At 37.1% G+C, this 24,639-nt stretch overlaps 1 protein-coding gene across 2 annotated transcripts in view; it reads right to left on the bottom strand.

The window, feature by feature from the left end:
• LOC145668803 (uncharacterized) overlaps nucleotides 1–22,996 on the bottom strand; it is a 39,263-nt gene extending 16,267 nt beyond the window's left edge. The window contains exons 1-3 of one of the 2 annotated variants that reach the window (XM_081736971.1): nucleotides 22,439–22,996; nucleotides 14,074–14,209; nucleotides 2,884–3,128 (exon numbers count right to left, since the gene is read on the bottom strand). In XM_081736971.1, the coding sequence (XP_081593097.1) occupies nucleotides 2,884–3,099 (216 nt within the window). In that variant the 5' untranslated portion in view covers nucleotides 3,100–3,128; nucleotides 14,074–14,209; nucleotides 22,439–22,996. The remainder of the gene's footprint in view (nucleotides 1–2,883; nucleotides 3,129–14,073; nucleotides 14,210–22,438) is intronic. The other variant, XM_081736970.1, reaches the window with a different exon arrangement.
• Nucleotides 22,997–24,639: the final 1,643 nt, after the last annotated feature.

The raw sequence follows: 24,639 nt of genomic DNA on the forward strand, positions 1-24,639 counted from the left end.
TCAGTGAAACTCATATTCTATCACATGCAAGAAGACATAGAAGGAAAAGAAGCGAACCAATATCATGCAGAGGACTGTTGAACAAACCCAACGTTTGTAAACCTTGTTCTAAAATTGCATTGTTTGACAAATTTGTTTCGCATTTCAGTTGATTCATTTTTGCATCAAACCATTGCGCGCAATCAAAATGGAAGGTACCATTTAACAAGAATTTTACATACTTTATCCCATTACAGAGACATTAATATCTTATAAAAACACATTTCAAATAACTTTGTTTCGTAGATACAATTTGCAAAAACTAAGGCTCTTATTAGCAATATCACCGATCCTTCCCGCATCACTCACGTACGGATTGAGGTTGGAGCGATAATTTTCTAGGAGTTAGATTTCTTCCTTTCCATTATGGCACTTTCACTCTAATCATCTTTTCGACTGTTGCACTCGAATCATCTTTTCGACTGTTGCAACATTCCCGAGCTATAGAATGATAAATACACTCTGTGATTTCCCTTTCGAATATTTGTTCTGGTGTTTTCATATTAGTGATACTGGACGTTTTACCTAATGCAGATACCATGTCTTGGTGGTCATTTTGAAAACGGTGACCCATATGAACAATTTTTTGCAACAGCACTCTTTAGTTTTTAAAGATATGTCGAACGAGGTATCACCCACCCCATGTTTCAATTTACAATATTGAAGTTGCGCCCTGGGCCCCCATGAAGAGTGGCCCTGGGAGTCTCCGCGACAATATCAATCGATGTGCCACATGACATTTTCTATTTGAGTTTTTGTTCGATTCATTTATGTTCAACCGTTTTCATATTAGTGGTCTGGTACTGCACGTTTTACTGTATCTGATAGAGGCAACATGTCTTGGCGGCCATTTTGAATACAGTGCCCGATATGAAAGATCTTTTGCCACAACGCTTTTTAGTTTTTCAAGATCTATCGAACGAGGTACCACTCACCCCTTGCTTCCATTTAAAATTAAAGTTGGGCCCCCGGGAACCCGTGCAGGGCGGACCTGGGTGGCAACGCGACCATATATATATATATATATATATATATATATATATATATATATATATATATATATATATATATAGAGAGAGAGAGAGAGAGAGAGAGAGAGAGAGAGAAAGAGAGGGAGAATTCTAGTTGCATCAGCAGTGGGTTTTGTTTCGGGAGAGGCTTGAAGAACGAGTAAGAAACATTTGCGTTGTACGTGCAATGCAAAAAATTATCACAAATTTATTTCGGGAGCGGTTTGAGCCCAATAACCACCCCCCTAAATACGCCACTGTACATGAGTCAACCGTTCTCATATTATCTAACACAGCAACGAAACAAATTTTGAGTGAAGGTAATTTTAGTATTTATCAATATCAATATTCGAGACGAGACCGAGACTTTCGAGACTGACCTAAGTCTCGTCTCGGTCTCGTCTCGATTTATAGAGGTCTGTCTCGGTCTCGGTCTCGTCTCGGCGTTTAAAAGTCCGTCTCGGTCTCGGTCTCGTCTCGGTATATAAAACTCCGTCTCGGTCTCGGTCTCGTCTCGATAATTCGAGACGAGACCGAGACGAGACCGAGACTAGTCTCGGTCTCGGTACCATCCCTAGCGCGCGCACACACACACACACATACATGTGGCTGTTTTTATGAATATTATTATTTTCTCTATAATAAGAAATAAGAAAGACTCTTTGATTTGGTTATAATAAATTACAAAGTATATTTCAAACTCCTTAAGAATATGAAAGGATCACAAATAGAGGGGATTTAGGGAGGTCTCGTATCGGAAAGCGAACTGAGGCCTACCATGAAATGATTTGGAAGCTTTTATTTAAGATACATGACGGCTATAGATCTTTAGACCAGACAACAGCACGAATTAAACATGGAATTGCGGTACCCGTCAAAAACTATATTAGGCTTTTCTACCAGAAACCTAATCTAGACTATTGAAAATAATTTGAGCTTTTTCATTAATTTAAGAGCAAATTACGCATCATCTATAGGACGAAATCTCCCCGAAATATTCATGTATTACGGAAAAGTTAATGATTAAACGTCGCAGAATTTATAAGAAATGAAGATGTAAATGAGAACGAGCAGGTACATGAGTCATGAAATCATTAGCCTTAAAGTTTGAAACTTATCCAAGAAGGGCTGGCATTCAATGGTTACCATCTTGCAGAGAGCCAGTTTGCGTTTTATAAATATATCGCCTGCTGTCTTTTTCAGGGTTTCTATAGGCTACGTGTATGGCAGCTGTGCTTGTTGTAGAAATTTAATTACATAGTCCCAAATTTCCAATTAGCTCTGAAAACATCTCGCATTCTCAACCAGCAGACGCAGCACAACTTCACAGGAAATTTTACAACTTCACATTCTGTAATCTCAGTAAACTTTCCTCGACGAGCTAAAGAATACCTGAATGAGTAGTGCAAGTGACGTAGTAGGTTACACATATTCTAGTCCACCGATTTCGCACCATCAGCGATTCATAATGGCTTTACGTTAAAGATATACTATTTCTGTCATTTTAAAGTGTTCTCCATTTATCAAAACAAAAACGTCCGAAGAAACATCAATTTTTTCCCTGATATTCCCTAACTATCTTTAATTTCCCTAACTTTCCAGTTTGTAGGAAGCCTCAAAAAGAAAGGACTCATGTTGCATTAGTAACCTCACACGTACTTCTCATGTGTATGATAACGTTTCGTCTCCGGGTCATATGTCTAACCGGGTCATCTGTTCTGGTGAGTCATGAGTCTGACTGCCTCTGAGTCTTCCGAGTCATGAAGTTCGCTGGTCATACGACCTTACTATAACTAATTTTAATTATTTTCACACATATTTTACGTGTACTTACATTTGTTGTTTTGCATTTCTTCAATGGAAACCTTAAGGAAAAGCTTCGCCCTCCCTCTGCATCTAAAAAGCATGGAGAATCCTTTTGGTGAAAGCTCCCTCGGGTGTACATCACTCCAGAGAAATCATTCTCCATTTCTATTTCTACATCCATATCATCTGCTTCACAACGTAAAGCCACTCGGCGGTAGCCCGTGGTGGCTGGGCCTATGGTCATCTCAGAGCCAACTTCTTTTTCCCAAAGCTCTGGAATACATAAGAACGTAGGCAGTCATAGAACAATTCGCAATATGTAAACCAGAACAACGAAAATAAACTATTTCTAGATATTTTCTTTAAGTTATATGATGATGCACAATGTACAGTGCTGTAGGCAAAATTTCATCAAGAGAGGCTGAAACTATCAATCTCATATCCTTTCGGAACATGCAGGTTTATCTATATCTATATATACAGAGTGTTTCAAAACAACACCGACAACATTTGGGATGTCATTCCTGACACCAAGATAAGACAGAAAGTATAGACGAACCTGGGTGCACAGATGCTTCCTTTCGGAGTTATAGGCTGCCGAAAGCATGAAAAACTTACCTTTAACGATCCACAGCTCCAAAACTATGGGATCTACCGAAGTCAGCTAAAGACTTCACATAGGAACTAATATGTGTCCTACCCAAAAATACATTTTTCAGAATCCTAAGGTACTCACGCGATGATTTTTGAGCTGAGCGAAGCGAAGCTCTTATACTCGGGTTAGCCGTTTGGTTGTCCGCGAACTCCTCCTAGACCGTTTGGCCGATCTCAACCAAACTTAGCACGCTGATAGAGTATGTCGTGCTGAGTGACAACATAGGTCGAAATCAAAAATCCGATGTACCATCGAGGAATAATCACCGAAAAACGCTTCCTCCTAGACCGTTTGGCCGATCTCAACCAAACTTAGCACGCTGATAGAGTATGTCGTGCTGAGTGACAACATAGGTCGAAATCAAAAATCCAATGTACCATCGAGGAATAATCACCGAAAAACGCTTCCTCCTAGACCGTTTGGCCGATCTCAACCAAACTTAGCACGCTGATAGAGTATGTCGTGCTGAGTGACAACATAGGTCGAAATCAAAAATCCGATGTACCATCGAGGAATAATCACCGAAAAACGCTTCCTCCTAGACCGTTTGGCCGATCTCAACCAATCTTAGCACGCTGATAGAATATGTCGTGCTGAGTGACAACATAGGTCGAAATCAAAAATCCGATGTACCATCGAGGAATAATCACCGAAAAACGCTTCCTGATTACGTAGTTTAAGCTCGCTCAGCTCATTTCATTGCAATCGGGTATATCCATTGCATTCCTAGTATAGAGAGGGTTTGACTACGGGCATATAATTTGAAACACTCACCAACTACCTCTATAAAAATTGTTGCGTGAGTATCGCAGGATTTTGAAACATGAATATTTGAATAGGACACATACTAGTTCCTAAGTGAAGTCTTAACCCGACTATGGTAGGTCATATATTTTTGGACCTATGAGAATTTAAAGTTCATTTTCTCATGTTTTTGGCAGCCTATAACTCCGAAAGGAAGCATTTGTACACCAAGGTTCGTCTATACTACTTGTCTTATCTTGGTGTCAGGAATCACCTTCCAAACGTTGTCGATGTTGTTTTGAAACACGCTATATATATATATATATATATATATATATAGAGAGAGAGAGAGAGAGAGATAGTGCTTTATCTAAAATTTAGTTTAGGGGTAGGGTCAATTAACAACTCATTTAGCTTGACTTAACCAGCGCGCCGTAAGTTAGATATTTTTTGCAAGGGGGAGGACATTAATATTTGGGCCTCCTAGAATAATCTAACGAAGAAAATTTTGCAGAAGAATAATCATACAGTGTGTATTTGAACCTACCCTACCTTGTGCCCCGCCTACCCTCTCCCAGTTTTAACTACAACCTGTATAATTCTTTTTGTATAGGGACTTGAGGTCTATTCTTAAGTTCTGGACGAAATCGCTGTTTAGCTTCGATCATCTCTTTATCGAATGTTAGATCACGAACACACCAATATTTTAGACACTTTGTCGCTTTGCTGAAACACGAGAGTTTAGTGAAGTACGAGTAATATTTTTTTTCGAGCCTCTCAAACGAATGTACCGCTATCAATACAATTCAATTAACATCAACCCCGGCTATTATTTTTGTGGGGATAAAACAGGCATTTATTACTTCTAGTTTTTATATTTCTTAAACAATTATTAGAAGTTAAACTATAGACACATGTTTGACACGAATAAATCTTAATAAACTTGTATATTAACTGTGGAAGCCACATAGGGTTGCCATATTTTAATATTAGAAAAGAAGGGGATTCTAAACCTTAAGTACTGATGTGAACTTGTGTATTACAAATACTGACCTAGTGTCCTTCGGACCATTATTATTATTATTATTATTATTATTATTATTATTATTATTATTATTATTATTATTATTATTATTATTATTATTATTATTATTATTATTACTGAATTCTGAAATAAAGTAAAGCAAATTTAGTTTTTGCCTTTCATGTTTTATTAAGTTCAACAATTGTGAGTCTCGAATAGTAAAGTAGGTATTACAATAAGATATCTGTAATTGTGAGGATATCTGTAAGGCAAGTTTTCAATTTTTTTTTTAAAAAAAAGCGATAAATGGCAGATATTGTTCATAGGTTTTCTCTCTAAGAAGCACAAAATAATTTCTAAATTTTTATCATAAGAAAGGTAAAACATATTTAGGAGTCATGGTCCACCTCTTATAAAATTTCTAATCATTTTTGAAGATTGCTACTTGAAATCGTACTAACATACAAAATTACCACGGTCTCACAATATATGAAATATAGCATAAACATTTTAAAAGGAAAAATAATGAATCTATCTAAACAAAATGCTAAGGATACCGTAATTCAATTTGCAATCATTTCTGAATATATACAAATATATTTCATACATTCATACAAATATATTTCATAACAACACTTTGTCAACAAAGTCGCCATAGATTTTTCTCCAATCCAAAAAAGCGGGTGGTTTTTCGTGATTAAACGAGGGACGAATATAGGACCTGAAAATCAGGTGGTACCCGCTAAATTCGGGTAATATGGCAACTCTACAGACACAATAATTGGGAGCTTTACTGAAATAGAGTCCAGATTATATTTATACTTGATCTTAGGAAAATATATGGTTGAGATGATGAGACAGTAGAGGCCTTGTAAATTATTTTCAGTTCTATTTAAATGGGATAATGGGTTTCTCACTTCCGGTGACGCACAAGACGGAGAAGTAGGCGCAGAAAACTTTTTTAAAAATAGGCACTAAACGATGCGAAAGAAACGACCTAGAAATTCGATAGTGGTGGAACAGTGAGTGATTTTCGTCACACTTTGGAGGCCCATTTTGACACATTTCTGGTGACGCACAAAACGTGGAAATAGGGGCACGAAACGGCACGGAACATTCACTAGTCGATGCGAAAGGAAGGACCTCGAAATTTTGTAGTGGCGGAGCAGTGGGTCATTTTCGTCCCACCTTCGAGGCCCATTTTGACTCTCTTCCAGTGACGCACAAAACGTCGAAATAGGCGCACAAAATGGTACGCGATGTGAAATTAACGACCTCGAAATTCGATAATTGCGGAACTCTTGATCATTTTCGTCCCATCTTGGAAGTCCATTTTGGCCCACTTCCGGTGACGCACAAAACGTGAAAATACGCGCTCAAGACGGCAAGAAACTGGCACTAAACGATGTGAAAGAAGCGACCTCGGAATTCGTTGGTGGCGAAACAGTGGGTCATTTTTGTCCCGCCTTAGGGACTCATTTTAACCCACTTCCCATGACGCACAAAACGAGGAAGTAAACGCACAAAACGATGTGAAGGAAACGATCTCGAAATTCATTGGTGGCAGAACAGAAATAACTTGTTCCGCCATATTTATAGACCCATTTTGACCCACTTCCGGTGACGCACAAAATGTGGGATAGGCGCACAAAGCGACACAAAACACGCACAAAAAATGCAAAACAAAGTACCTCGAAATTCGCTGGTGGCAGAGCAAGTTAATGACGCCGTGAGCAGTGAGCACCAATATAAGTATATACTGTAGTTCTTACCATCAATGCTGAGAACTGCACGGTCCAATTTTTTAGCCAAAGCAGAAGCCCAACCGAGATAGTGATGCAAACCGGCTCGGCTCGGTTCAACTGAGCGAGCAGCTTTAGCTCGTGTCGCCACGTTTGGCCTAATCCTCGTTTCGCCTAACCAATTATCTGACACTTTTATGACAGATAAATGATAAGGTTTGTTTCCGCCATTTTAGGCGAAAAAAGGATCCTCGTTTGGCCTAATCCTCGTTACGCCTAAAATGGCGGACAATAAGAAAAAATCGCGGAAATTCAGCTAGAGGGAAATTATATAAGAGAAAATTCCCTAGTATATAAAGAATTAAGAAATGCAAAATATATAGATTAATATTATATTAACTATTTTCGAGGAGTTCGGATTGCCAAAACTCCTTTATGTATTTACTAGGACCATGGATATAGGGCATATATATGAATATATATGAGTAGGTGAATAGCAAAACCCATTAAATTCACATTTTAAAATTTGTGACAAATCGAGAAAAACTATTTAAACACGTCATAATTGTAAAATAACATTAGAAACTAGAGAACATTAAAAAATTAAGATTAATGTGACTGTTGGTCTGACGAAAGCTGTGTAATCACACTAGTCTGTGAATTGCGTTATTGAAGAAAATAGTTTGGATTTAACAGGTTTTGCATATGTAAATGGAAATAACAGCTTTTGCATCTGGACGAGCGGCCATTTTTGTTGAGGCTCAAGATACAAAACCTATCAAAAAGAAAGGGAGTCAGGGTCAGAAATCAGTATTATGCCTACTAAAATATCCCATTGGAAGGGGGGATGTATTATCAACTATACATTGCACAAGATTGGCACAAATGAATATGGATACATAAACGCTACATTAATTTTGTTCTAAATTGAAAACAATGGATCCAAATGTGCAAAAAATTGAATTATGTAACCTCCTCTCCATCATCATCTACTAAATGGAAATCCATATCGTCGTTGTCCTTTGGTGCATCACCATTTTCTCGGTTTTCTATTACTCAAAAACCTCTTTGTAAAACGTGAGCTTTGAGCTGCTTTCAATCGTCAAACCCTTCGTAACTACAAGCGGAGCTAATTATACCTATCCGTATACATTTCTAAACTTAGTGACTATATTTTGGAAGAGTTTGTAACCTTTTATGGACGAACATAGGGTGAATATTAATTTGCCAATTATCCCAATATATGAATTTGAAATATAGCAAAACAAAATGTGCAAATGTTGAGTTTGAGCAAAACAGTGGCAGAAAGAGAATCAAAAATGGTAAATAAGTAGCAAAATTTTTTAACATGCTGTACCAGAAGCATGTTATAATTTTGAATGATAATTGACACTAGACATTTTAAGAGGTTCTGCTGAAGCTGAAGAGACCGTTTAGAGAAGAACCTAATCCAACAATGTTCTGTTCAAAGTAGAGTTACCCTACAAAACAAACGACTTTTAACCATAGATAGTCCACTCACCTTGTCTTTTTGGCTACATTTCGTTTCCAGTTTTTCATGTGTCTTGTACTTTTTCTACAAAATTTTGGTGTTGTCTAATAATAAAATTATGATCATCGCTGCTTAGAGTAGAAAAGTTTCACGAACAGTTAGGTCAAGACATATAGTGTCTTCATTTTCAGTCCAGGGTGCGCTGTGACTCAGTAGTAGAGCGTTCACCTCCGGTGCTTGGGGTCCCTGGTTCGATCCCAGCTCGCGCCATGTGGACTTTGTGGTGGACAAACATAGTGTTTGTGGGTTTTCTCGGGGTTCTCTCGTTTCCTCCCACTTTCTTCATTCCACCATTTCATTCATTTCTCATCATCACCGTCTCCTTTAGCCTAACCGGCATATCGTGGGACGTAAAACTAAAGATTTCTTTTTTTTTCAATTTTCAGTCGAAAAATAAAAAAAAATTATGAAAGCGCACACTTCAAATTCTGCCAAATAAAACTTCGAATGATTTACGAAGAGTTGCAATAAATATTCAGATTACTAAACTAATCCTATACAGTACGAAACCTCAAATTGTTTGAAATATGGAATTAACCAGGTTTGATTTTGTTTTTCTCATTATGTTATTTGCAGGTTTGGGATTTAACAGTTTATGAAACTGAATATGTCAGAGGGATTTAACTGGTTTTGCATCTGTATTTCTCAGTTCTTCACATAGTAGGGAATATATATATATATATTTTTTTTTTCGAAAAATTTCCCTCCAGCTTTATCTCCGCGATTTTTTTTATAGTCCACCATTTTAGACAAAACGAGGATTAGGCCAAACGAGTATCCTTATTTCGCCTAAAATGGCGGACATAAAGCTTATCTTTTATCTGTCATAAAAGTGTCAGATAATTGGTTAGGCGAAACGAGGATTAGGCCAAACGATGCAAGATCGCTTTAGCTGGCTTGGTTGGGATGACGCATCGACTGGGCTCAATTGAGCCGATTGCTTAAGCCGGCTCGGTCGGAACGAGTCATCGACTAGGCTCGATTGGAGCCAATAGCTCGAAGCAACTCCGTTGAAACGAGTCCATAGGCTGGGTTCGAGTCAGCTCAACTGAGCCGATGGCTCGAACCGGCTCGAATCAGCTCGATTCGGTACGGCTCGTGTGAGCCATCGGCTCGAGCTGGCCCGGTTGGATGAGCTGTTGGCTCGGCTCACTTCTCGGTTCGGCTAGATAAGTGAATGAGCGAGCCGCTTGAGCCATTGACAACCCTAAACCCGGGTCGAGCAGTTTTGAACATGTTTGGCTGGAGATCTATAACTTTTAACAATTTTTGGCTCGAGCCCGAATACTTGCAAATTAACTCAAACCTAGAACCTCGTGACCGATGTACTTGCCTCCTGAAGATTTCTTGACGACCGAGGTCGACAGTCAACTAATTTTTAGTATTCAGATACAAACCGCCAATATTCCATGTTTATACACGGTGTTATAATAATAATAATTAGTTGTAGTAGTAGTAGTAGTATCATTGATAATATATTGTCTAGGTAGGATACTTCAAGAGAGTAGTACTTGGAACTACACAAAGGATTTTGCTCGAATTGGCTCGTTTTGGCTCGACTCGACTCGAAACTCGATCCGAATTCGAGTCGAGTTGGGAGAAATTTTTCGAGCCGAGTTCTCGAGTCGAGCTCAAAGATGTCTGCTTCGAGTCGAGTCGAGTTTTTTAAAAAAAAAAAAACTCGTTCGAACTCGCTCGTGCCCATCCCTATTGTATGCATGACGGGCATATAACAGTTCTTTCGAGGGGGATAGAACCATAAACATAATATATTTTAAAAATACTTAGTTTCACGGCTTTCTTCCCAGAGGGGCGAAGGGATGGTAGTTATCCAACATTTTTTATAAGTACCTTATTTGAAATATGTAAAACAGTAACAAGTGAACAACACAATATACACATATCTTCTTATCTTCAGTTTTAATTGCTGATTTCAATTGCAATTAACAATTACAATTAACAATTACAAGTTTCAATTGTCAATTGCAATTAACAATTAAATGTTTCAATTGCACCCTTTGCCACTGACAATTAACAATTAAATGTTTCAATTGTCTGGTGACCAATTAACAATTAACAATTGACGAAAATTTAATTGCAAATTTTATGATTGAATTCAAGTGCAATTGAAATTAATTGTCAAATACAAATTGAAATCAATTGCAATTGAAATCAATTGCAATTAATTTTCAGAGCAATTACTTTCAATTAATTGATCAATTGCAATTGATTTCAATTGATTTTGCCCAACACTGATATATACAAAATAAGTAAAAATAAATGTTACAAGCCAATATTTCGGGAATTATACATCAAATAAGAAAAATCTTAATAGTCAATGTACAATACAGAGAAGCCTTAAAAATAAGTCAAAAGCGAGGTTTCCCCCGCCCTCCATTTTGGGAAGAGAGGGATGTACGTGAATTTTTCAAATGGGAACATAGGTCAAGTGATACCTCGTTGGAAAGAGTTTCGGAAATTGAACAATTTTTGTTGGAAACAATTTTTGATATGGGGTACCGTTTTCAAGATGGCCCCCCAAAATGGTCCTGTATCAGATAAAATTTCCAGTACTTATAAATCAGAAACGGCTGATTAGAAAACGATGAAACAAAAAATGAAAAAGGCATAGGCAACGTAAAATGGCATTGTCATGGTGTCCCCAGGGCCCCCATCATGGGGCCGCGTGACCAACTTGAAAATTTCAAATGGGAATATAGGTCGAGTGATAACTTGTTTGATAGATCTTGAAAAACCAAACAGCTTAGTACTCGGGCAAGCCTGTTTCAAAATTGCCGCTGAAAATTGTTTCACATTCAGATACAAAGTTCACTGTTCAAACTGAGTTTACAAGCTAATATCCAGCGAATTATGCATCAAATAAGAAATATGTTAAGAGTCAATGTACAATACAGACAGACCTAAAAATTGGGTCAAACACGAGGTCCTAATTTTGTACTAAGCTGTTTGGTATTCCACGATCTATGAAAGAAGGTATCACTCGCCCTATGTTGCCATTTGAAAATTCCACACACACCCCTCCCTCCAAAATTTGAGCGGGGAACCTCGTGTTTACCCCCATATTTTAGGCCGTCTGTACTGTAGTGTACATTGACTCTTAACATTTTTCTTATTTGATTTATGGTTCGCGAGATATTAGCTTGTAACACTTATTTTGACTCACCCTGTCTATATATATATATATATATATAGGGTCGGATTCAGAATTTTCTGACGGGGGGTGTAAAAGTAACTACCAGTATACGAGTATTTAAATTAAATTATTTTTTTTAAATGCCTTTAGGCATCAGTGATGCACTGTTAAAAATGGTTTCTTAAATTCGAGAAAATATTCCTCGTATTTGAGAACATCCGTTTCTTATCTGTGCACCGAGTAATACATTCTTAAAAGTGAGATTTCGATTTTCTCAAATCATTTTGAGAAATAATGACTCAAATGCGAGGAATTATGTCTCATTTCTGAGGGTGCAAATGCTTTCTCAAATTTGAGAAAAAAATTATTTTTTCTTAAAATTGAGAAAGTAACATTTGAGGAAATGAGACGTATAGCCCCAATTATGAGAAACACATTTCTCAAAAAGATTTGAGAAATATCTCCCTCAAAAGCGAGAAACGGTGCACAGAAACAGGGTTCTCAAATACGAGAAGACGGAAAAGAATATAAACAAAATATAAACCTGCAAAAAATTCAAACTATTAGTACACCCAGAATTTATATTAAATAAACACCTACAGTTATAGATAGAATATTTTTAAAACATAACATTTTAATCTTCACTTCAATTCATGAAAATTCCACGAATACCACGATGACTTGTATTTTAGGTGCGTTACTTATTCCTACTGCATCAGACAGTTGAACATTTTTCTTTTCATCACTGTCCACTTTCTCAAGACTTTTCTTTTTCATCGACGTGGTTTACTCAAGATTGTCCCGTTTGATCCAACATTATACCAACTTCTTGATAATTCAGATTCAAGAATTATCCGTCTACTTCAGAATAACAGAACAATTTCTGCTGGAGTGTAACGTCCCACGCTTATGCTACGAGGCTCAGGGAGACGTTATGATGATCATGAGCGAAAATGCTGTAATGAAGAAAGTGAGAGAATCCCGAGCAAACATACATAATATGTTTACTCACACTGCCTACTTGACGGAGGTGGAGTCAAACTAGGGACCCCATGCATCGGAGTTTAGTTCTACTACTGAGTTATCGCAGTCCAATATGCCTACTTCTCTACCATAAAAAAAGTTACCTACATGAGAAACACCGTGTTCGTGGGTTTTTCCAGGATTTTTCAGTTTCCTCCTACAAGAAACGCACGCAGGAATTTATTTCGGAGATGCTCCAAGTTAAATACGAGGACAAATTGTATTAAAACATGTAAAATTATACCTAAAATTAGATAAAATTTACATAAAAGTAGCGATTTCGGGGAAGGTCCGGAGCTCCAGGAATCACCCCCTACCTTCCACCTTCTTCATTACTGCAGGGGAATGCGACAGTTTGTGCCCCTCATAAATGTGCTGAAACTCTACTGCTAGGATTCAATTCAGATTGGAAACAAGGTCACAAACCCATGCAAAAATTACCAAGAAACGTACGTCCACATTTTCATTACACCATTATTATCCATCTCTATCACTGTCTCTATTAGCCTTGGAGCACAATTCTGGGACGTTGGGTTAAAAAAAATAAATGAAATCTTTGAGTTTTACTTCCCACAGTTGTGTTGGATAGGCTAAAGGAGACGATTATGATGAGAATGAAAAAATAGTGGAATGAAGAAAGTGGGAAGAAATGGGAGAACCCCGAGAAAACCCATGCACACTGTGTTTATCCACCAGCAAGCCCACTTGCCGCGAGCTGGAAATCCTGGGATCAAACCAAGAGCCTCATCGCACCAGAGGTTAGCGCTCTACCACTAAGCTACCGCAGCCTCTACGTTAAATCAAGAGCAAATGCGTACAGTACTATGTCATAAATAACCAGCAAACGCGTGTCACTAAAACGATTACTTTTAGTGAAAGAACGGAGGCGCCAAGCTATGCTAGGTGATCAGTACAAATTACCTTTGTATTACAATTCCATAATAATAAATCACACTTTTGTAACGCTGTTTCTAACTACACAGATGACTTATGTATTCTTTGTTTCCGTACATAAGCTATTTTGCACATTATAACGAATGACGAAGGGTGTAAAACATTGACATGCCTCCCCGTTCTATTGTAATATAGAAAACAACGTGTCCTACGGGGCTCTAACCCGCCTTCACTTGTTATTGCTGCACTCGTTATTATGTAAATTGAGTACTGAGCTTTGATACATAAAGAACCAACCTGACTGCTATAGCCTATATAACCTGTATGAGGAAGGGGGGTCAGCGTTCTACACTACAGTACTTTTACTATACTACAGTATACTACAGTAACTTTTAGTCTATGGTAGTGTTTACAATTCACCCAAACTTACGTTCGAAAGTTGATATGTACGCTGCTCCTCGCCGCTGTCACATGACGTGTATTCATACGCCACCTCAGCTGCATCACCTACTGCGTACTCATATCCATTCGCACTCTGCTACAGCTGAAATCCTTTATCTCCTTTCCTGAATAGTAATTAAGCCCTAATAATATTACTCCCTAGTAAAACATAGTAATATTATTTCGGTAAGATTGTTATCGTTGTTTTTTAAATCATCTATGATATTGAAAATCACGCACTATTCCATTCTCATTTTTAAGAAGTGAGAAAATCTCATAAATGGGAACCTGAAAATTTGCCTTGAGCTCATAAATGAAAACAGATTTGGAAATAATGAGACATTTTTCCTCAAATATGAGTAAAAATTACTTATTTTGTTTTGAACATGCATTTTTCTCATTTCTGAGCAAGAAAATTTTTAAGAGTGTGTGAATGAGGAATTTTTCTGGAAATACTAAGTGTCTGTTCTCGGTAAATCCTTCTCCAACCTTCAGAAACTTTACTTAAACTATTGCTTTTGCAAAACACCACTTTCTTTTAAGCCCGAATGGAAACATGTCATGAAATTTTCGGAAAATATTTTCAGAGATAGCTTCTCACTTTAGATAGAGTACATTCACAACGAAGGGGGGGGGGATGCATGATGCATGTGCTACGGTACACCCCTTAAATCCAGCCCTGTATATCTTACCATGTATTTTCTATTGGTTAAATAATGATCAGGTAGTATATCTGTTTGAAACACAATACACTACTCCAGGTCCACAACTAGAGGGGAGCTAGGGGTGCCTGCCCTCCCCTACATTCTTCGTGGCCCCTCGAGACCACAATACAAAATGCTATTATTAATGCAAAAATCATAATTTAGATATTTGTAAGAGAATTTTTAATGACTTCCCCTCCCCTAACATATTCATAGCACCCCAAACCAATGTTGCTGGTTTCGGGCCTGCACTAATCTTTCATTTAGCATACAAATGTTTTGTTTGCATTTTACGATTTTTCAGAGAAAATCCAAAACTGTTAACCGTTCGGTATTACCCTTCACTCCTTTTACGCGAACACGATGTTTAAGGCCCCTATTAAACCTCAAATGATATGACATTTGTCTCCGGTGGGAAATTTCATAATTCCGAAGAGAGGGATGATTATTTATGGACCACGCTTTGAAATCACCGCTGGAAGGAGATTATACAAAATGATGTCCGCACTCTGCCAGGTGGTCTACTTGCTAGCGCACGCGCCTGTGGTGTACGAAGTTCCAGGTTCGATTCCCGGTATGAAAGCATTGAACGGATTACCTGGTTCCGATTCCACATTAAAGTGTAGGTCCACATCTCATGAGTCTCGCTGCTGAAAAAGGGCACTAAACTTTAATTTACAAAGAAACAAAATAATATTCGCAGTAACAAACTGGGTATTTGATAGTATTTCATTAATCAATTATTTGCAATCAATATATCAATATGACTCAATAATTGTCATCATTCGTTTGTTTTGAAAAATCAAGATGGAGCAGTTAATGTATTCAACATCGGAGTTGAGAAATGGGATAGACTTTGTAGTAGAACCGTATCCTTCGTTAAGGATTGATTCAGAACTTTCTTGAGCAGGGAAGGATGAGATCTGGGAATAGAGACATTTTTCTGTCTATGAGAGCCCCATCTCTCTCTCTCCCTCTTGGGAACCCAGTGGTTCAATGGTAGTGTGTGTTGGGTACTTGGTTAGATCCCCTGTGGACAACATCATGTTCCTGGGTTTTCTCGGGTATTCTCGTTTCCTTCCACATTAGCATTCCACTAATTCCTCCATCATAATTCACTTGTCTTTATCATCCGCTTCCCTTAGGCTCAAAAGCGTAATCGTGGGACGTTAAACTGAAAGATTTCTTACTTTTTGAAAGTGGTATCGCATCTCGCAGTTTGCGACACAAAATGATGGAAATGTGATGTAAACCAAATATTATATCGCAAACTGGAATACATTTACGCCTAATTTATTACCGAAGTGAGCTACTTCTGCAACATAAAACAGTATATTATTGTTTTCTCTTCAAAACAGAGCGATTCTCTTTAGGTCTCATACACACTAATGTTCATTTAGTGATAAATATTCCCGATAACCCAACCTTTCCCCTTTAGATGTTTTTTAAATTCTCAATAATATAAACCACTTCACTGCGGGGGCCGCGGAGTCTCAGTGGTAGAGCGTTCACCACTAGTGTACGGGGTCTCTGGTTCGATCCCCGCTTGCGTCAAGTGGACTTTGTGGTGGACAAATACCATGTGGGTGGGTTTTCTCGGAGTTGTCCCACTTTTTTCATTCCACCATTTCATTCATTTCTCATCATCACCGTCTCCCTTAGCTTATCCGGCATAAACGTGGGACGTAAAACTGAGAAACTGAAACTGAATTCACTGTGGACTATACACAAAATTACTGGGTTACAAAATACCTAATGTATTTTGCCATTTTATTGCATCGGAAATAAAGCGCCTTAATGATATTTTGAGATGCATGAGCTCATCTTACGTTTCGGAAACTAGATGATTAGCAAAAACATTGGACTTCAGCAGTGGCCTCTTTTCTGTTCTTTTATTTTTTCACGCTGTTGTTTCAAGCTGTGGTATGAAGTTCAAACATGACGCGTCTAGTTGTTACGTAACATTAGTCCTAAAATGTTTTCTTTGCTAGTCCTTTTCGCTTTCCATCGAGAAAGGAAAATAGTATTTTGTTTAGAATATTTAGAAAGTGGGAAAATGTACTAGAGCCAAATAGCTACAATGTCAGTTACGAAATAAACGTTAGTGTGAAATTAACTTATTGTGTCTTTATGGTGAAAATAAAAATTTCCTTGGTAGATTGCATAATTCCAATTCTCCGTTTTGTGACGGCGTGAGGATTGAGTATTTAATAGAAAACTTGATTAGTAGAAAATAGACAGATTCACAACCAGCTACAAGACAAAACACTTCCTTTTAAAAAATGCAACTATTATTATTATTATTATTATTATTTTGGATTGCTTTTCATTATCATTACTAGCTGAACCTCCGCTCTCTACACAGCACATCATTCACATACATGCATGAATCTCCTTGTCATTCCTCCCAACATCTCTACATGTCCTTTTTTATGGCAAAAGTGAAAGAGGTCTTGATACAAATAGGCAAAGGATACCATAAAGGGGAATTTTTTCGATTATTTTTCTCAAAATCTCGCACCGTTTGCAAGATTTGAGCCTACTTCCCGTTCGAGTTTCTAATTCATGTATGATCAGTGTTTTCTTTCTTCTTGCATGCAGTATGTAATAAGCAAATACATTACACACACAATTAATTATAATGTCAGTAATATATAGTGTTCATTGGGCAAAACACTCCAAACAATAAGTATTCATCTTACCGTTAGACTGGAGAAATGGTTACCATTCGTTTTTCATTGTCACTTAACCATAAACTAACGCTTGAGAGATATACAACGAGAGATATACAACCCCTATATACAAATATATGGTGTTGGAATGTATAACTCGTAGGATATGATGTTTTACTTTTTTAAAAATTTCAAAGCATCCAGTGCATCCGTAAAAAATGTAATAAGGGAATAACAGTCATATTTTTTCTTTCAATATTCAATTAGAATTGAACAATCTACACAAAATTTGGAATCGATCAGTAAAAACGGCATGTTTCTAGAACCTATTGTTCCCCTAGCTGAACCTGCGCTGTCTACTCAGCGCATCGTTCTATTACGGCCATGGATCTCCTTACATACACAAGTGAACAGGACAGGACGACTCACAAAGGGAGTGAATTGCTATAGTCAAACATACAGACACATCATTTAATGTATAGATCTTGGAGTGAGTTTGTGGCAGATTGGTAGAAGTGACATGATATTAAATGTATTTTTTTCTTATAAATCTATACCCATCCGAGTACACTTCCTTGCGACTCTTGAGGCCTTTGAACTTGCCGGCAAGCAGTAGGTTTTGCCATTCATATTTAAAGGAGCAGTTCGAGTTAAAAACAAGTTTGGTGTAATAGAAAGAGTAACAAAAAATAAGAGACCCGTATTTTTTTATATCTTGATAGGTCGTCTCGTTCAGCTTCTACAGACATTTGTTTTTGATGAATCGTAACTGCTTACGTCATTGGTGGGATACGCGAGAAACTCAATGTGAGTCAGCAACCACTCCTTTGTACGCAGCTGATAAACCTTTAATAGTGCATTGGATTTAATAGATTGTGTTTTGGATTTGTTAGTTGCTCTGTGTTGAATTCTTGAGGGAAGTTTTTGTTAGTTGTTTTTCCTATAGCATTAGTATAAAAAAAAGAGTAGAGAGAGAGAGAGAGAGAGAGAGCAGTAATTACGTTTGTTGTGCGAAACAGTGTTTCTTCCAGACATGTTTTTATGGTGGCACTGTCTCCCGGAGCTCTGAGAGATTCCCCCGGAGGAGACCAAAATACGTCTATAATGTAATAAATATAATAGTACTGTGTAAAAATAATGTGCCTCTCCGAATACTAAGTGTCCCTTCCCCTCCCCCCGGATTTTTTTTCTAAAAGGAACACTAGTGTTAAGTAGAAAACTCGTGTTAGTACAGCGCGTGCTGTGTCTGTGAAGTGAAATAGAAATGCCTAACACTTGCTGTGTTTTCGGTTGTAATTCTTGTGCAATTGAAGCTGAGGACTAAAGCATCTTTTCTTACGTTTCTAAGTCGTGAAAAATCACCAGATCGATATAAATTATGGCTCAAGAAAATCAAAAAATGTACCAAATATATTAACTCGTGTTCCAAACATCTTGAAGAGCCTGCCTTCAAGAAGTGAAGTTTACTGAAAGAAAAGTTAATGCCAGTGGCGGATCTAGACTGGGGCCGGGGGCCTAGGCCCCCCAGCGTTTGAGTGACAAAATTGATTTAAGCTATTATTTAGATATTTTTGAAAGTTTTTAGTAAACATGATATACATATCATAGTCTGGGTTCTGACCCCCCCCCTGAGTTTTTACCGTCTAGATCCACTTATGGCTAATGACAGGAGAATTATTTACACGCAAACTGAGAAAGAATGCTGTTCCAAGTATATTATTGAAAGGTTTAAAATCCGAGCCATTGAACAAGCACCGATCTATGTCCAGTTACCAACGTACAAATATCGTACAAGACGCAATTGACGGTTGTAGTCAAGACGAGGCATTAGAGGGTAATTGAGACAATGTCACTCATGATTCTGAAGATACTACTTTAGAAATAAGCTATACAATGTGAATTAGGGAGTGAAATATATCGGCTTGTAGAAGGAATCAGTGACGATGACTGTTCCTCAAGACATTGATTCATCGTTTAATTTCTCTGTATCATGTGACAATGATGATGAAACGGGTGATGAGAGTTGTTCCGCGGACAGCTATGAGAATAAAAGAAATTTAACCGGTGAAGTGTTTTTCGTATTCTGGCAAACTTTACAGATGTTATTTCATTTTTGCCTCATATGTTGCGCTCCTGTACATACCTTGAAGCACAAACTTATAGGGTCAGCGTTAAAAATTGCAACAAAACGTGAAAATGAACATACTTATGTTTGGGAATCGGAAGAATGATTAAAGAAAAGGTACTTAGGTGTTGCAGCAATCTCGTCCGCCATCTATTTACATATTGGTTTCGATTTTTTTTTTTTGAAACGCTGAACTCATGCTTTATAGGATACGTTTTATAATATTATAAAAACATTTGTACAGCCCACCATCAGATATCATTTTCTACATGCAAATAATATTTGTAAGTCTTTGCAATCAGTTCTGGGAAAGGAAACCGCACTTAGAACGTGCCACCGCACCTGTCACAATCGAAATGCTTGGCACTGTGTAGTATGTATTGTAAGCCTGCTCTCGCTCTTTGCCCACCTATGACGTCATCACAAAATCTTTCTTCCTCTGTTACTCGCTAACGACTGAACGTATCGCGATCAAACAAACACCATTCCTTTTAGAATTTTCAACTCTACAAATGGAAATAAATTGTAAAAAATGCATTTCTAAGTCGAACTGCTCCTTTAAGCAAAGCGCCTGCAATGTCCGTCAACCCGCTGTACGTAACTCTGCTACTGGTTGCCTGACAGGGATATTAACTTTGCCTTCGCCCTAGCTACAATATTAATCTTATGGGTTCAAAACGGCTCCTAAAATGTTGAATAGAACAATAACGGCACGATTTTTGAAAATCTGAATGAGAACTGGCAGATCTGCACAAAATTTCAAAGAGACCAGTGAAAACGCACGTTTCTAGAGGTCGTGGTTTTCGAGATCTCATTGTTGAAAAAAATTGGTCACAAACATAAACGAAATTGACCAAAAACATAAACTTTTCTTGAACGCAAACATATAAACCTAACATTTTAATATATAGATTGCTTGTGATATACAAAATATGTAACTACTTATTTCGTATCTACATAACAGTAAAATCTTAATAATATCACCATTATTTTATTACGTACTACATTGCCACAAATAGATAGAAAACTAACAATAAACACTCATGCACACACACGCTCATATATATGATGAGACGGTGGTGATGAGATGGATGATAGAGGCGGAAAGAAGATAGTGGGAAGGAAAGCAGGAAAACTCGAAGAAAATCTACGCACTCAGTATTTTTTTCTTTTTTTTTTTTTTTACTACAAAGACCACTTGGCACAAGATGGGATTGAGCTAAGGACTCCACGTACGAGATGTTAGAGCTCTAACCCTGAGCCATCGCGGGCCCATGTGTGTTCCTTTTATGTTCTTAAGTTCCGCGTTCCGGTATTCATACGCTTGATATCTGCACGTAAACTAATTTCTAGATAGTAATAAATCTATTTTTGGATCTTTTTCTTTCTTTCTTTATCGTTTATTAACAGACATATTTAATTTTGTTATACTCTGAAAGAAAATAAAAATGAGTACTGTATACACAAATAGCTTTTCGACGTTCCAAAATTGAAGTGGATTGAAATAAGTTGTATTTTTATAGGACTTTAAGAATTAAAATTAGTATATGCATTTTACACCGAACTTACGAGTATTTCTTGTTCCTTTATAATTTTGCTCCATAAGTATTATTATTATTATTATTATTATTATTATTATTAATAATAATAATAATAATAATAATAATAATAATAATAATAATAATAATAATAATAATAACCGTATAAATAAATATAAAGAACGGGACATACATATTTTTTTCAGCTGCAATCAGTGTTTCTTCCAAATATATTTTTGGGCTGCACTGCGCCCCGGAGCTCTGAGAGTGATTTCCCAGAGGAGAATATGTGCCCTCTGAATACTAAATGTGCTCACCCGAAACATTTTTTTCTGAAAGAAACACTGGCTGCAATAGAAACTGGAGATCCCCGGAGTTCACCAACTACTGCAGTCCCTCACTGAAACTACGTGAAATATCTCAAAAAGGGATATCTACCTTTTAAGAAGGGCACGCTCCCCTGTTGATCCTTCATTGGGCTACGGAAAGTTTATATCTCTTCATTCTTGCACAAAACGAAGGTAGGTTCGCAGAAGGTGCAAAATACGCATTACGGGTTGTAAGACTTGGGAATATTAGCTAGTTTAAACTTACAGTAATTTGAGAAGAGGCTATTACTTTAAAACATTAACAGAAAAAAATACTTTTGATCATCTCGTCTTGTTGAAATAACACAAAAAGTTATATTTTCTCTTTAGGGGGGGATGCGCCTTCAGATCCTCCTCTGGGAAGAAAAAGTTTATATCTGTTGATTCTTAAGCAAGTGACGGAAAGCAAGTGACGCAAAATATTTCACGCTGTAACACTTGGAAACCTTATCTAGTTTGTACTAATAGATTGAGAACAGGTAATTGGTCTAATATATTGACAGAAAAAAAAGTACTTTTGTCATCTCCTCTCGTTGAAATAACACAAAAGGAATCATATTTTTCTTTCAAAGAGGCACCCTTTCTGTATCAGCCTATGCTCTTCATGCCCTTAAAAATGTGCTACGTGTCTAATCTGTCATTCAAATTTCTGGAGAAATTGAAATTAACTAACTTTTTTTCGTAAATATACTTGTACATTGTTAATTTACCAAAGACAATTATAATAACCAGCTAAAAGCCAGTACTGAAAAAAAAAATGTAAAGGAAAAGCATGAACGTCGTCACTCTGCTTTGAGTTACACCCACCAATGCTGTCTGTCATAAGCTCAGCGTCTAACCACAACCATGCCGTTTACACTCTGTAGGCAACAATATAGTACTACTCTTTCAGCCTCCCTAATTAAAAAAATATGCAACTTAATTATCTCATCACCCTTTCAACTTACCTGCGTAAACTTTGCTCCAGGATAAACAGATAAACAAAAGTATAAAATAACACATCACTAACAGACAACACAAAACAATATTATGTATAACTTTCGTTTCTCTTGTCTTATCTTTTACGGTCTGGCTTGGCTGGAGTGTCTGCTGCTACACTAGCGCCATAACGGGCAGGTTATCAACCTTATTGTTCACGCTATTCGTACAGACTTCCGCATATTAATCCCGAAACATTGATTCTAAACATTTACAATTTATAGAATTAATTCATTGGTGCTCAAAATAAAATATTAATATTTTAGAAATGAGATATAAATAGGACGAAAAATAAAACGAGGAATAGCGGTTTTGTGTACATTGAAGCATTCAAATTTTCTTTTGCGTGTACGAAGAATCTTGGCTTAGTTCGCCAAGAATGCCAAAGATACAGAAAGCGCATATATTATGTTTGTTTACTGCTTCTGTAAATTCCAATTCCCAGCTCACGCGAAAGTCATCTTGTAAGCTTCTATGATCATTCATCAGACCATCCGAGTCACCACCAGCAGCAATTTTCCAGAACAACGCTTTCTCCATCGTGTGACGTCATCTAAGAAGATAACTGTACAAACCACGCGCCTCTGAGTTAACGGATATAAAATGAGTGTCATTACATTTATGCGTTCTTCCGTCGATGACAGCACTGGTCCTTTACTTCAAATTGAGAAATATCTGTATACTAAAGTCATCCGTAAACATCTTCACCTTAACAAAGGTGTTATCCACTATGGAGATTAAAGATTGAATGTTGGAGTTGTACAGGGCATTGCAAAATGACTCATTTATACACATAATTATCCTACAGTCTCGTCTTTTCTCCTTCCCCCTAGCGTAAATATAGGTGAGAGTGGAACATGTTTTCTTTTCAAATGCAGTTCGTTGTTGATGCTGTTTGGTACTGGATTGCTCCCACTTTCAATAAATTTCCTGAAATGGCTCTTGTTCTATAGGTAGCATATAACAAACTATATTCATATAACAATAAAACATGATGATTCATACAAATGATGGGAATATTGTCAGGAGGGGTAAAAGTGGATCTCAAAAAATAGGGGACGAATGACGTCACACCGTCCCCCGTGCCTATCTTTGCCCATTGTATTTTTTTATGAAGTGGGGGACGCCATAGATATCTTTTGGAAGTCGTGGAACGACATCCTACTGCGTTCTCCCTCACTTTTACCCCTGATTGTCATAACCAGGGCCCGGATCTTGTTGGCAAGTCAACTTTTTTCTGTTACGCATAGGACAAGACAAGTTCAAATAAAAACGTTATCCATCAACTCTAGGTTCTAAAAATATAGTTTTTTAGGGTCAACTTTTGGTCACTTTTTGCCGTTTTGAAATTTCAGGTCATTTTTTAATATTTTAAGGTAACTTTTAGGTCACTTATGGTCTTTTTATTTTTTTTCTATATAAGGAAATCTTTAAATGAACACGGTTTACGGATGTGCAAAAGACGAAGTTGAATAATCTCTTTTCTTACTTCCTGACTATTGGAGTGGAAAACTGCATTCTTAACAAGCTAATGAAAACTAAACTGTAGCTGGTTAACGAAAGGTGGGGATTGGTAGGTGGCCAAACAGATACTTTTGGATTATTGACCACAAAGAATGTGAGTACGTGAATAACTAAAAATGGATTAGAAGGCGTACAAGGGTTTTAAACAGGTTTTTATCTATTATTTTCATGTAGTCTACACTTGCTAACTTTTATTGTTTAAGAGTGCTTCCTAGTTTCAACTCAGGAGTAAATTGACGCTTTCAATACTTACAATTCCGTACAATGGACTGATCAATAGAAATAAATGATCAATGGACTGCATCTAACTGAAACACAACTTTTTGAATATGAGTTTGAAATGTTAATTAAAAATCCAATGGATATTAAAAAGTGTCAATGTTTAACGAAATAAAATTTTGAGAAAACGTAAGTTTTAAGGTCAATTTTTGTGATTTTTAGGGTCATTTTACAGGAATTTTAGTGTCATTTTATAGGTTACTTTTGAAAATTTTTTAGGTCAACAAGATCCGGACCCTGGTCATAACAATTCACTGGATCAATTATATCAACAGCGCCAAGTATCATATTTTCGTGAATCTTGGTGTGAGTTTATGTGAGAAGAAACCGTCCGAAAAATAGTTTCCTCCAAATTTGCAGCAAATTC

Source organism: Thermobia domestica, chromosome 13 (genome assembly GCF_964235325.1).
Source record: "Thermobia domestica chromosome 13, izTheDome1.hap1.1, whole genome shotgun sequence".
NCBI lineage: Eukaryota > Metazoa > Arthropoda > Insecta > Zygentoma > Lepismatidae > Thermobia > Thermobia domestica.